This window comes from Osmerus eperlanus, chromosome 17 (genome assembly GCF_963692335.1).
Source record: "Osmerus eperlanus chromosome 17, fOsmEpe2.1, whole genome shotgun sequence".
NCBI classification, from domain to species: Eukaryota; Metazoa; Chordata; class Actinopteri; order Osmeriformes; family Osmeridae; genus Osmerus; species Osmerus eperlanus.
In genome coordinates this window covers 2496615-2510808 of record NC_085034.1, presented here as the reverse complement: position 1 = coordinate 2510808, position 14194 = coordinate 2496615, and the positions used below count along the sequence as shown (strand labels likewise).

General features: G+C 46.4%; 1 protein-coding gene across 1 annotated transcript in view; it reads left to right on the top strand.

The window, feature by feature from the left end:
* Window positions 1-10884: 10884 nt before the first annotated feature.
* Window positions 10885-14194, top strand: part of lrrc17 (leucine rich repeat containing 17) — an 11474-nt gene continuing 8164 nt past the window's right edge. Inside the window, 1 exon segment of the mRNA XM_062483635.1 lies at window positions 10885-10974. Coding sequence (XP_062339619.1) covers window positions 10885-10974 — 90 coding nt within the window.

Here is a 14194-nt window from a genome sequence, read left to right as displayed (position 1 = left end):
TCTGTAGATCAAATCAAATCAAATGTATTTGTATAGCCCTTTTTACACGCAAGCATGTCACAGAGGGCTTCACATATGCCCATAGAACTGCCCCTCAACCAACCTAAACCCTCAAGTAGACTGTGATTAAATATGATGATATGTGATATATACAGTATATAAACTTGGAGCTTGGTTTATGGCCTGTAAAACAAAACTGCTACACCGAAAAACTGGCATTTCATTATGTTTGTCCATGAAGCATCACGCAACCTGGTTTAATATTAGTCATGTACATTTATCCAGACCATTTTTTTCTGTGCTTTTCACTAACTTTGGTCTAAGCCACACTGGAACAATTTTACACAGTGTTTTGCTGAGATACTCTGTGATTATGTTTTTAACCAAAATTATAGCTTTGGAAGTGCCAACTCAGCTACCACAGACTGAGCTAGGAACAAAACAATGATGTAAACATCTGAACAGACAACAGTGGACCAGGGAAATGTCCTCAAACCCACATCAACATGCCCAGAGAAAAGCAGGCACCTACTCCCTGACCACATTTTACAAATACTTTAAAGATTAATGACATTATGCTGTAGGGATTTACTGACGAGAGATTTCAGTGTGAGAAAATCTATTTGGGCATGCTTGAGTTCCACTTTTATAAAGCCACCAGTGTGAGTGAGTTGGATACAGTTACTATGACAACAGCGAGAGAACCTTTTTGTAAACCGAGTGTTCTCAGTGGCTTGCCAGTTTGTAAGACTGCACAGTGGCATGGAATGCTTGCAAAAGGCACCCACATGCGTAAAGGCATTTCCATCCTGCTGAAAGCAGGTATTGTATTAAAAATGATCCTCTCTTCTCTCTTTCTCCTCTTCTTCGGCTTCTACCCAGAGACCAGAACTAAAAGTCAACACAAGGTCAGTTACAAGGCCCCCTTTCCCCATACCTTCTCTCGGCCCAACCCCCCAAAGAGCAATATTTTGCCGATGAATCACTGCGCACAGGCCAACAATCAAACCATGCAATCTCAGCAAAAACACACACACAGAAACCCCTATATGTGACTTTTTAAAGCCCAGTTCTGCAAGATCTTAAACACCATTCTCAGTAGAGTAAGTTATTAATGTCCTTGAGGCTGACTGTTAACACAGCTGCCATCTGAGCATGGTGTAGCTGGGCTCAGGCTGGACCAGGGCACGGGCCAGGCGCCTTGACTACGGCCGAGGCTAGCACTAGCCTTAGGACCAGGACTAGCATTAGGACCAGGACTAGCATTACATTTACATTTAGTCATTTAGCAGACGCAGAGTGACTTACAGTAAGTACAGGGACATTCCCCCCGAGGCAAGTAGGGAGAAGTGGACACAAGGACACAACGTCATTTGGCACGGCCGGGAATCGAACTCGCAACCTTCTGATTATTAGCCTGATTCCCTAACCGCTCAGCCATCTGACCTCCTCCGCATTAGGACCAGGACTAGCATTAGGACCAGGACTAGCCTTAGGACCAGGACTAGCATTAGGACCAGGACTAGCCTTAGGACCAGGACTAGCATTAGGACCAGGACTAGCATTAGGACCAGGACTAGCATTAGGACCAGGACTAGCATTAGGACCAGGACTAGCATTAGGACCAGGACTAGCATTAGGACCAGGACTAGCCTTAGGACCAGGACTAGCCTTAGGACCAGGACTAGCATTAGGACCAGGACTAGCATTAGGACCAGGACTAGCATTAGGACCAGGACTAGCATTAGGACCAGGACTAGCCTTAGGACCAGGACTAGGGTCAGGTCTGGGGCTGCCCTCTGGGGGGCGGTCAGTCCGTACTGTTAGTTTCTCCAGATATGTTTTTCCAGCCATAAACATGATCCAGAGTTGTAGTGGGGAGGTTGTTTTGTCTGCATTAGGATGTGTCAGTATGTGTGGCAGGAGAGCAAAGTCTGAATGTTTGTGCAGATTTTAAGTTGTTGTCATCAGTCAAAGTGTAAGTTCTGCTATTACAGCAACCTCTCTCTGACCATCGTTTCTGCAACCGTGGCATATTTTTTATCCCCAGTGCAGTCAAAGTACGAGCTAGTTATGAGAAGGTGAACCCTTAACTCTGCATGAGCATTCTTTTTTAAATGTTGGTGATACGATTCTGTTGGGATACCTTGTAGAATTATGAGTGGGTATTAAAGATGACAGCATTTTATTTCGGAGAGTTGCAAACTTATGAAACTCAGATTGTTGGAAATGCCTTATAAAAACTGGACATGTTTCAATATTTTTCTGGCAAAGCTGACTACTGTGATATCTTAAGTCCCCTACATCTTTGAAATGCTTCTAAGGATGTCCAGTATTAGGGTTGGAAGATTAATGCATGTTGTGTTCTCCCCTCTCTCTCTCTCTCTCTCTCTCTCTCTCTCTCTCTCTCTCTCTCTCTCTCTCTCTCTCTCTCTCTCTCTCTCTCTCTCTCTCTCTCTCTCTCTCTCTCTTCTGAACTGAACTACTCCATGGAGAGTAACCATGGCGACCTCTGGCACTAAACGTGACCTCTGACCTCGGAGACAGAGAGAAATAGGTTTTGACTTTACTTTCATCGCTCCATCTCCTCCCCAAACACCCCCCTCCCCTCACCCCTGGCTGTGAGCTACAGAGCTCTGAGGGTGAGACCTAGATGAACAGACGTTATTCCTCGTTACCATTTGTAAACAGCTCTCTGGCTGCGTGTGAAGCACTTGTCAAGCAGTCGTCTCATTGTATCGTGTGTATCTGTAGTCCACATGATACGTGACTTGAGAACATGAAGGCTGTTTGTACATGTGTAGAGTGTGTGTTTGTGAGTAGATACCACACAATTAAGTGAGGTTGTTTGATTCGACCAGTCTTTTAAAACACTTAAATAGATGTGAGATTTGGAGACTTCTATTTCTAGTTTACTGAAGACAATGCATTATAGCGCCCTGCTTTACTGCTCAGATCCCCTGTAAAATAAATATAATTTTTTTTGGAAGCTCAAACATTAACATTCACCAGAGCTGTTTGTGAATTTGGTCGCTTAAAATGTCTGTTTGCTCCCTCACTGCAGAGTTTTAATTGAAGCACTTTAGTGCTCAGTCCCTCTGAAGGCAAACCTATAAACCTCCTTTATGGATTCACAGCTGCAAAAGTATAGTTCTGGTGTGTACAGTGAAGGAACAATAACAGTACCTAGCAGTGCTAAATAACAGGACTGGAAACACTGCAACAAACATATATTTAAAAAAATGTCAAGAAGGTATGAAACTGGTGTATATCAGAGACTATCTTTAGAATATGTGTCCACATAGCTAGATATGGACACATTACCTGAAGATGCATACAAATATCATAAAGTCTGGGTAATTGCATTCCTGACTGTGAGCAAACTTCCTGCTTTAAGTTTGAGTACCTGGGAACAGTCATGTCTGTTCCCAGTCAGTCAGCTGCTTTGAAGATGCAGTCTAAATGGAGACAGGCACATTCAGTAAATATTGCCCTCCAAATAGAAATAAGCTGTTTGCTGAGGTTTTAACTGCCAGGCCTTGATACTGAAGCAGAGGTTCTGGTTCCAATTTGTCTTCTGAAGCCTCTCGGTGTATGTGTGTGTTTGTGTGAAAGAGAGAGAGTGTGTGTGTGGGGGGGGCGGGGGTTCACAAGACTGCTTAGCTAATGCCTACACACCTGGAGAACGTTTTCAAGTGTCAGGCAAGATTACTCATCTCCCCATAACACAGAGATGCCAGACACACGGGACAGGAAGTGGCGGCAGGGTGAGCAGCGTCTGACACAGCCGTGTTTCAGAGCGCTTCAGTCAGACCCTCAGCCTGGTCTGGGAACAGCTGCTGGGGAGAACCATCCCAGGCACCTTTCCAGTCACAAGCACTCAGATGTGTAAGAGGACACTTTGCCTCTCTTCCATCGCTACCATCCGTTCCTTTGCAAACCAGGATGATGTCACCCTGATCCCCGACCCATATGGGGGTCAGATGGCTGAGCGGTTAGGGAATTGGGCTATTAATCAGAAGGTTGCCAGTTCGATTCCCAGACGTGCAAAATGACGTTGTGTCCTTGGGCAAGGCACTTCACCCTACTTGCCTCGGGGGGAATGTTCCTGTAGTTACAGTAAGTCGCTCTGGATAAGAGCGTCTGCTAAATCACTTCATGTAAATGTCCCCTTTGACCCGGTCAGCTGAGAATCTGGAGTGTCGTTGCTGGCACATGTTTGCCTGTGAAGAGGTTGTTGGCCAGTAAAACGCACCCCGGGGTTAGCCCGCTGATCCACACATCCTCCCTCCAACTCTGTCTTCACTGCCTTGACTTGCCAGACACAGAAGAAGACCATTATTTTCCATCAACACGTTCTGTGTCATTTGCACTCATTCTTCCCTCTCCTCCTTCTCTTTCTCCCTGCATCTTACCTTTCCAATCCCTCTTTCCTTCCCCCCCCCCCCCACACACACATGCCCATCTATCCCCCCTACATTCCAGTGGTTAACTGAAGGAGGTTAGGGGGGATGGGGAAGTATGGATGCATAGATGTGGGGGGGTTGGTCAGTCATATTTTAAAACAGAGAAATCCCACAGCTGGCGCCACATCTCACACACGCACCCACACACCGTCGCTATCGTCACCACAGGCCTGCTCATCGTAGCTCTGGAGAACAGATGTCAGAATGAAAGGTTTTCTCTCCGTGGTAAATCTCCTGCAGATACATGACATTCCTTTTCCATCCCTCTCTCCCTGTCTCTGCACATATAAACATATATCACATGGAAATCACTGGTTGTAAACAAATAAAAAAACAAATATGATAACGAGCGGACGAGCACACAGATGATTCTTTGATGATCCCTTTTCTTGGATTCACACGCAGCTTATTCTGTTAGTGTGTGTGTGTGTGCGACTGTGTGTTTTCTTAAAAGGTGTTTTGAGAAATGAGAGAAATGAAAGCACTGAAGTTGACCGTGATATTCCTGGAAAAAGACAGATGCTGTATAATAACAATCATGACACAAACACGTGTACACACGTGAGCACAAACACACTCGTGCACAGACACACCACCAGCACCCATCCACCCGCAGACAAAACACACCCATGCATGCATGCACAACCTGCTAAGAATACTGCAGCTCTGTGCTTTGTTAGATCCTGACCCATTCTGACAGTGTGTTTGTTTAAGCCAGGTTGATTCTCTTCCCATTTCTCTCTCTCTCCCCCATCTCTTCTTCTCTGAGATTGGAGTCTCTCTCTTCTTCTTTCTTTCTATCTCTTTTGTTCCCTTTTCTTTTTAAAATCTATTTCTGTCTTTTTATCCCTCAAGTTCTACTTGAGCAGATACCACTGTAAACAGACGGGGACATTAATAAGCCAACATGGCACAGTGCTGGAACACAGTAACCCACCACAGAACTACTTGTGGGAACTTTTATTGACGTTTTGGTTTCTTTTAAACAAGAGCTAAAACTCCATTAAAAATCCTAATTAAAGAACGAGTATTAAAAGTTTACGGATGAGAAACCAAGTGGCAAGATCGCCGCAAGATTGGAAACTAATCAAGAGTGAACAGGCCTGGTGAGGTTATGTCACGTTCATAGAACAATGAAAACTGTAGCCTTATATGGTGGTACTGACATTGTTGTGCAATCCTTCTCAGAGTTCTCAATTCAATACAGTTTTGCCATTCAAAACATAGTCTGGAATATATCATCATTAGAGCAAACAAAACATATCTATAGAACAAATCTAGTTTGAGTCCAGACCCAGCCAATCCCAGACCCAGTTTATCAAGAGTCCAGACCAGCCAATCCGATACCGGATCCAATTTATCAATGCTTACTATTCTGTTTTGAGTAGTCTGGTGGGTCATCTGGATAGAATGACATCCCAAATGTGGATTGTGTGTCTTTCAGATTCAGATCAGTTATGATATTCAGCCTGGGACACAAAAGGCCGGCAGAATCTCTGGGTCTAATCACTGAAGCTATGGTTATCGAACCATCTCAGTTACCCTGGATGCATATTCTGGGGTCACAGTAATGAGGACCATATCTCAGAAACTGGCTCTGATCATCTGCCTCCAAAACACACATCTGGAACTGTGCCCCATAACAGGAAATGAAGTCACAGGAAATACATAGGATGTTTGGGGTGTTTTTGTTAGGTGAGGACAGGGGCAATGTAGTCTGTGTCAGTTACCAGTTAGACCAATGTGATGAATTCACACTGGCTGTCTCCCAGGTTTAGATTCAGTGACTCGTAGAAAACGTGTAGTTTGATTTGTGAAGAGATCTCTCACATAACCAGACTCAACAGATGTACGCTGTAGGATTTGAATCTCCTCACACTAACACAAACTAAGTTAAAGACTAGTATACAGGGAATGTGAAGCAGAATAATGGCATATTGCACTGACCAGTGATCCATCTCATAGTCACTGGAATTGTTGTGTAACCAGATAAGGTAGAACTCAACTAGAGTGCTTCCTTGTTGACATGTCTTTCCCCCTGTCTTCCTGACAACCACAATTGTAATCCTACACAGCTGCACAAATTCCACAGAGCTAAATTAATATCCCCCCCCCCCACACTCCCAAAACATCATTTATGCATTAATGCAAGACTAAATATTTTCCCACCCCGTTGATTGTTGGGAAGCCCTCTGTATTTCTCACCATGGTGATAGACATGATAGAAGCAATGTTATGCACAGTCAGGTCTTGTCATGGGAAAGCTCAGAGAAGATGATGTCTGGATGATGCAGACCGATGGGGGAGTGGGGGAGACTAGATGAAGCTATGTACACGGTAGACACTGAGCAGGAACACTCCATGAAGTTGGAGCCAGATCTCCTTAAACGATGTGCTGGTAAGGAAACTGCACCCTCTCATATACAGAACAGAATCCAAGCACTGTTTCGCTCTGCGATTTCTCCTCAAGATCACCATGAGATTATGTGAGAGTTTGCAGAAAGACCGGATCATTCTACAGGTCAGAGTCTTCTTTGTTCCTGGAACAGTACTCATAAGTCCACGACATGTCAAAACATGTTCACCCACAGACCTGTCTGTTCCTTTCATTCCTCTATGAGGCATGTGTCAGTCCGTCTCCAAACCTCAGAGGTTTTCTTCTGTTTGTTGTAAACCCTGAGGGTACTGTGCAAACAATGAAACAGAGAGAGGTGAAATGTTTATTTTCCCAAAACAGGATTAACACAAATGGGGAAGTAACAAAAGTTGACGACAACAACCAAGAGTGGTCAGGTATGGGGGCTCACGAAATCCCTCAAAATGGGCAAACCTAGAAACACCTCACCAACCATGGACAGGGAGTGGAAAAAACGATTTTCTAAATGATACTTCTTTCAAGTGAAGTAAAACGTTCTCAGGGCCTCCAGACCAAATCCATCTCAGTGAGGTCAGCAAATCTCCGACCACAGCCCTGAAATCAGTTACTTTGGGTTACGCTGTTGCCAGGAAAAATGTGGATGGACGCCAGCACCTGTTTCACCCCCCACTCTCATGATGTTAACAACATCATGGAGAATTAAACTTCCGTCACCTGTTGTAATATCGCGGTGTCATGTTGGGTGCTGTCTTTACCAAGCACACCTCTCCATGAAGGGTGTGGTGGGGGACAAGGAGAGCAGGTCATCTTCCTGGGCACGACCTACATATTAGGGGTGGGGGAAAATTGATTCACATTTGAATCGCGATTCAGTCTGCTAGTGATTCAGATCGATTTGCAAATGTATGTTTTTTTATTTTATTTTTGATTGTGAATCGATTTTTAATCGAATTGAAAGGTACCAAAAGATTCCCACCCCTACTACATATGCTGACTGAAAGCTGACTACAAAGTTTTCTCAATCAAATTGACAACACATGATTCTTAAAAAAAAGAAAGTCAAGGCATTTCGGCTTGCCCCCTGTGGCGCCCAAACCACCCATGATTCTTTGCATGTTTTTTCCAGTGAGGTAACCACTCATGGACACACAGTTCTGGCTTCAAAGTGAGTCTACATTGCTAACCCCAACCCTAGTTCTCATTGTGTAGACTTGTTCTGGATTCAAGACATAACAAATTGTGTGATGGCCTGTTTCATCATTTGATCGATTTATTTTGTGGCATCTAGCACTATTCCCAGGAAATTTGACCCCACAAAGATGGGCATCTGTTGTTGTGCTATGGAGCTCCAGAGGACAATGTACTTTTCTTTAGAGAAGACTGTGTTCTCCTTAAACCACTACAAAGGCAGCAGTTCACACCCATCCTGTCCTTTTCTGAGTCTGTGTTGTGTTTGACGAACATCAGTTAGAATCACATCATGATCCTGAGAGGAAACAGCTTCACAGCTCTGGAAATCATTTTCCTATTTATTGTCATCACCCCAAAATATGTCCACTTTTACACATACCATTGTCTCTACTTTCTGTTAAAACATGAACCTAAGCTCTTTCAAAATCCGGAAAAAAAGCTTAGTTGATGTGAGGGAAATTTCCGGTGAGCCTAAAATTACAGTGTTGTTCCCCATCTGCAAGCCCTCCGGGAAATGAGAAATGCAATTATCTACACACAGTTGTTTGAACCCATCACACCCAAGAACACACACACGCACACACACACCTGCACAAACAAACACACACATCCCCTCAACAAAAAAGTCTGCTCCGCAAACAGGAGAGAATGACAGCTTTTGTGATCTGTTCCAAACAACCTAGTAATCCCTCCTGATTCAACGATGACACACCGTGACACAGGAAGCTGATGGGGGCTCTCACAGACCCTGCCTTACATTTACATTTAGTAGACGCTCTTATCCAGAGCAACTTACAGTAAGTACAGGGACATTCTCCCCCGAGGCAAGTAGGATGAAGCGCCTTGCCCAAGGACACAACGTCATTTGGCACGGCCAGGAATCGAACTGGCAACCTTCAGATTACTAGCCCGCTTCCCTAACCGCTCAGCCACCTGACTCCCTTCTCCCTGACTCGCCTTCTCCTGGCCAGCGGAGCGACAACACGTTGGCACCATCTTCAAGGGTGGGAGAGGTGGGCTCTGGCTCACAACCTTACGATGACATCATGGCTTGTTGTCAGGCTTGGTAGGAACTTGCTCCTCTCTCTTGAGATCCATCAGTTTGGAGATAGTCCATAATCAAAAGCTTGGAATTTACTGTTAGCTGTAGCAAGGATTGGGTCATCATATTGGGTGGGTTGATAGAATTGGCTGTTACTGAATGCTACAAATGGTTTCCATGCAGTTTTACAAGTCACAGGTGTGACTTACTTGATGTTTCCTTCTTTACATCTTTCTTGGGTTTAGAGAGATAGATTGTTGCCAAACTTTCTGTGGTGATCACCCGGTCTTTCTATCTTCTGTCTATCTGTGTGTGTGTATAATGTGTGTGTGTGTTGCTGTGGATACGGGCCAGGTGAGAGATCCTGAGAAAGCAGGGGGAGAACTAATATAGAAAACATGCTCTGGCAAAAAAACATCTCATCCATACCCTTGCTTTCACTCTGTCTATCCTTCCATCTTTTTCTCTTCTTCTCTTTTGGAGAGCATTGAAAACAAATCTTTTTGTTTGACTCCTTTGGATTTAGAGCAGTCACATCGCAAATTCTTCTTCAAACAGAGACAGCACTGGGGAATTGTTAAACTTCATTCAGGATAAACCGCAAACTAAGAGTGTGGGTTTCATTCTTAATCCTTAAAGAAATCCCAGATTGTCAGATTAAGAACAAATCCATTTAAGATATGGCCAAAGGAACTACACGTTACACACATAACAAATAAATAGCGCTACAGCAGGTTAGAAGGTTGTAAAGTTGCGAACTTTATACAATACATGACTCCCACTGGGGCATGGAGCACAGCTATGTCCTCCACAGCACAGCTGTCAGCCCCTTCCTGCAGTCCTGCAGGTAACTCTCCAACTAGATCCCTGTGGTATGTGCTTGATGTGTTTTAACGAGACACATATCCTCTATCTGCCCTGCTATGAAACATGCACTGGCACACACTGTCTGGCAGGGCTGGCACACACACACACATCACCACATCTCCCTCAGGGTTGGAGGGAGTGCTGGGGGGTTGCGTCAGTGTGGGGGAACTGCATGTTGCGGAAGCTAAGTTGTGCCTATCACTACGTGGGAGTGTTGTCACGTCAAACTCAGTCGTGAGTAGAAAGATAACTCCCTTTTTTCTCTCCTCCTCTTTCCCTTTTCCTCTGCTTCTCCTTTATCACTCCCGTATTTCTGCCACCTGTGTATCCTCCTCTCCCCCCTCCTCTTCTCTAACCTCCCTCTTTCTCAGTGCTCCCCTCCCCCCCCCCACTTGCCTCACTCTCTCCCTCTCCTCCTCCTCTACTCTTATTCTTCTTCCTCCTCCTTAATGTGCAGTTCTCACAGGGGAGGCTCATCTCTCTCTTGGGGAAGAGGCCCTTATTAGGCTCCCAGCTCCGGTCACACCGAGAGGACAGCGGACAAAAAGCTCAAATTCACTCAGATGTTTGGAAGAGAAAGAGGCTACTCTAGAAAGCCGACAATGGCCTTATCAGACAGCTTCTTCCTTCTGCCTGACACCATATGCACGCACACACACACACACACCACACACACACACACACTGGAGGCGGTCCAGTTATTTAACAGTGGAGGAGCGGGGGTTGTAGGCTGCGCTGCATGCGCAGAGGAGCTATGTAATTCAAAACCAGACACAGTTTCGTGGCTCCTCAGCCCCCCCTCCTCTCTCTCTCTCACACACACACACACAGCCTGAGAGGCAGGCGGGCGGGCAAGGATACAGCCTCGCAGACTCACAGGCAAGCAGCCAGTACCAGGAGCCATCCAGACCTCCAGCCGTCCAGGGGCCAGTGAAGAGCCCATGCCCGGACAGAGAGCAGGGCACCCAGGACCCACTGGAGCTCGACCAGTCCTGCTGGAAGCCCAGGAGCTGGACCCTCCTTACAGCCAGGTACCGTGCGGGGATGGGGGGTGGACGGGAAGGGGGTAGAGGGGGTATGCTCCCCCCAGCTGTTCTCTAGACGCTGGGGAACACCATTGCCGGTGGTTTGGCCTCTGTCTTTCTCTGTTTGTATATTTTCTTGGCTGTGGCATGTCAACATGCACGTTTTTTTGTTGTCTTTTGTTTGATACATAAACACTTGGTGGTGAAGCGACGCGTTTGTGTGACAATGTTAGAGATGTGGGCATGGTTGGTCAGAGTTCAGAGTTGTCTCTATGAGGTGCAGTCTCCATGTAACACAGCAAGAGAGGCAGGCAGCTCTTACTGTGCACAGGTCCCGCTGTGGAGGACTGAAGGTCTGCAGAGTAACAGGAGTTAGGAGTTGGAAGCATGCTTTCATCTGTTTGTTCCTCTGCATGTTTTCTGTCTCTTTGTCTGCTTCTCTCTCTCTCTTTGGGGCGGTGGAAAGATTCTCTGTGGAAAAGAGAGAAAAAGAGAGCAGAATGAGAGAGGTACAGAGAGAGAGCGAGAGAGAGAGAAACAGAGAGAGGGGGGAGAGAGAGAAGTGTGTCTGGCCACATTCCAGACCAATTAGTGGAAGTGCTGTGAGGAACTGTCTCTGTGTAACATCAGGAGATAGGACGCTGCTCAAGGTTTCAGCCTGCTCAGCTTGCTCTGCAGAGGTACATGTTCGGGTCCTTGTTGGAGAGGGATTCAAAACCTGTTAGATCTCACATTCCAACATTCTACAGGATGATCAGTTCTGTTTGATCCATGTTCCACTCTGGGCTGGTCCAGGGGGTTCACTGCCTCCACAGAGACATGGGAGGGGCCAAAAGGGGGGGGGGGGGAGTCTGGAAGTCTGATTTGCCAAATATCTATTGTTACTAAATCATCTGGCAGGTTACGCCTGCACTCAGTTTTGATGTGAGAATGACCTGGTTCTATTCACTCGCTGGCTCCTCTGATAAATAAGTCACTTCAGTGGCCATCTCTCTTTTTCATGTAGAAGTGAGTTCAAGTGGTTTTAATTAAGTGCTCCGGACTGTGAATTTTTTTCTCTCTCGCTCTCTCTTGCTCTCTCTCTTGCTCTCTCTCTCTCTCTCTCACTCACTCTCTCGCTCGCTCTTGCTCTCTCTCACTCTCTTGCTCTCTCTCCCCCTTTCTCTCTCGCTCTCCCTTGCTCTCTCTCTTGCTCTCTCTCACTCTCTTGCTCTCTCTCTCTCACTCATTCTCTAGCGCTGATGAATGTTATGACATTGTGGGGTGGTGATGGAAAACCAGGCTGAGACACCCAGTCTGCTGTAGGGCACAGCCAGCCCCTTCACCCCCCCTCTCTCTGGGACACAGACAGCCCCTACACCCCCTCTCTCTCTGGGACACAGACAGCCCCTTCACCCCCCCTCTCTCTGGGACACAGACAGGTCGGAGCTGGGAGGGGTGAGGTCGGGGGTGGCAAGGAAATTAAAAACTCTGCACTCATTCTTTCGCCCTCTCCCCCCTCGCTCCCGCTACTCACATCACTCTCTTTCTTCATCCTTACTCTCCCTCTCTCTCTCTCTCTCTCTCTCTCTCTCTCTCTCTCTCTCTCTCTCTCTCTCTCTCTCTCTCTCTCTCTCTCTCTCTCTCTCTCTCTCTCTCTCTCTCTCTCTCTCTCTCTCTCTCTCTCTCTCTCTCTCTCTCTCTCTCTCCCTGTACAGAGTAGCCCTTGTGTTCTGCACTGTTTAATATTGAGGTTGTTTCTTCTCTCCCTCCACCCCTGGTGCCCTGTTGTGAGTTTATGGTCCCTTATGACAGGCTGACAGGCTGACCAGACTGACAGGCTGACAGGCTGACCAGACTGACAGGCTGACCAGACTGACAGGCTGACAGGCTGACCAGACTGACCAGACTGACCAGGCTGACCAGACTGACCAGACTGACCAGGCTGACAGGCTGGCCAGCCTGGGAAGGCACAGATGTGGGCCTGCAACACATCACCACACAACACTGGCAGTCGCCTGCGGTGGGCTGAGGGGGTCCTGAGCTGAACGTGCACTGATTTAGATGCATCCTCATCAGAGGTGGTACTCTACACACATAGTCCTGTCCTAGGGTAGTGTGTGTGTGTGTGTGTGTGTGTGCGTGTGCGTGTTTGTGTGAGGGGGGGTTGCTATAACAGCGATGCTTGCTTTGGATTCTATGGCTCATTAGGCACCACAAGTTACACTATGTATCACTGATGTTGCCTTAAACTTGTGTGTCATGTGATCGTAAGATCCACGAATGTTTTTTTAAGAACGTTGTGGCAACATTCCAACACCTCCTATTGTATGTTATTTAAAAGCCTTGCTGATTCCTAGGAAGTAAATCCTGCTGGTGTGGATATTGGAAGACTGCCCAGAATAACCCCCTCTGTCCTGCTGGCTCTGGTCCAGACTGCCCCCTGGTGATGTCTCACTGCCATGGCAGTCTCTCTGCTGGAGTCTGTATGACTCTCTGCTACGTCTGTTAGCACTGCTCTAGACCCTGCTCCCCTGTGGCCCAGAGACAGCTGTCGGTCAGTTCATTCAGCCCATCGCACTTTGACCTTGTGGGCAAGCAGCTAGCGACATCTGCGATCAGCTCTCTAGACCTCCTGACAGGCTGCAGTGTGGCCAGGGGGTTACATGCAACGAAACAGGGCAAAGTCAAATATAACCTGGATTAGCACGACAGCAGGAAGCAGGTTAGAACCTCGCAGAATATTCTGTTAGAACGTAAAACTGAAGAGAGCCTAGCCAAGCAAAGCAGGGCAGAGCAGGGCAGGGCATGGTATATGGGTGTACATATACATATGTACATATATGTCACTGTATATATCCTGAATAAGACCACACTGCAGCATGGACAAAAACCTCTCCCACGCTGGGGTACGTATATCATGGGGGTGTGGAGGAGGAGATATCCATAACAGCTGAGAAAAGGGATAGAGCATTCGGAGATAAATTATGCATCCAGTAATTCTGTGTGCTTTAGACTCCAGCTCCAGTTGCTACTGAATGTTCTTCCGCTACTGTAGGAATGTTCTGCTAGTGTTGGAGAGAATAGTTGAGTTATGTAGTAATGTAGAACTGTTTCTCACTGGGAGGCCAGAGGAGAAGCCTGAGAATTTCATTTATAAAATTTAATACATCTCATAAAACTGCTGCATAAAATGAAGATATCAAAAAGCAAACACACTTTGAGCACCACAGACCTCTCATTTGTG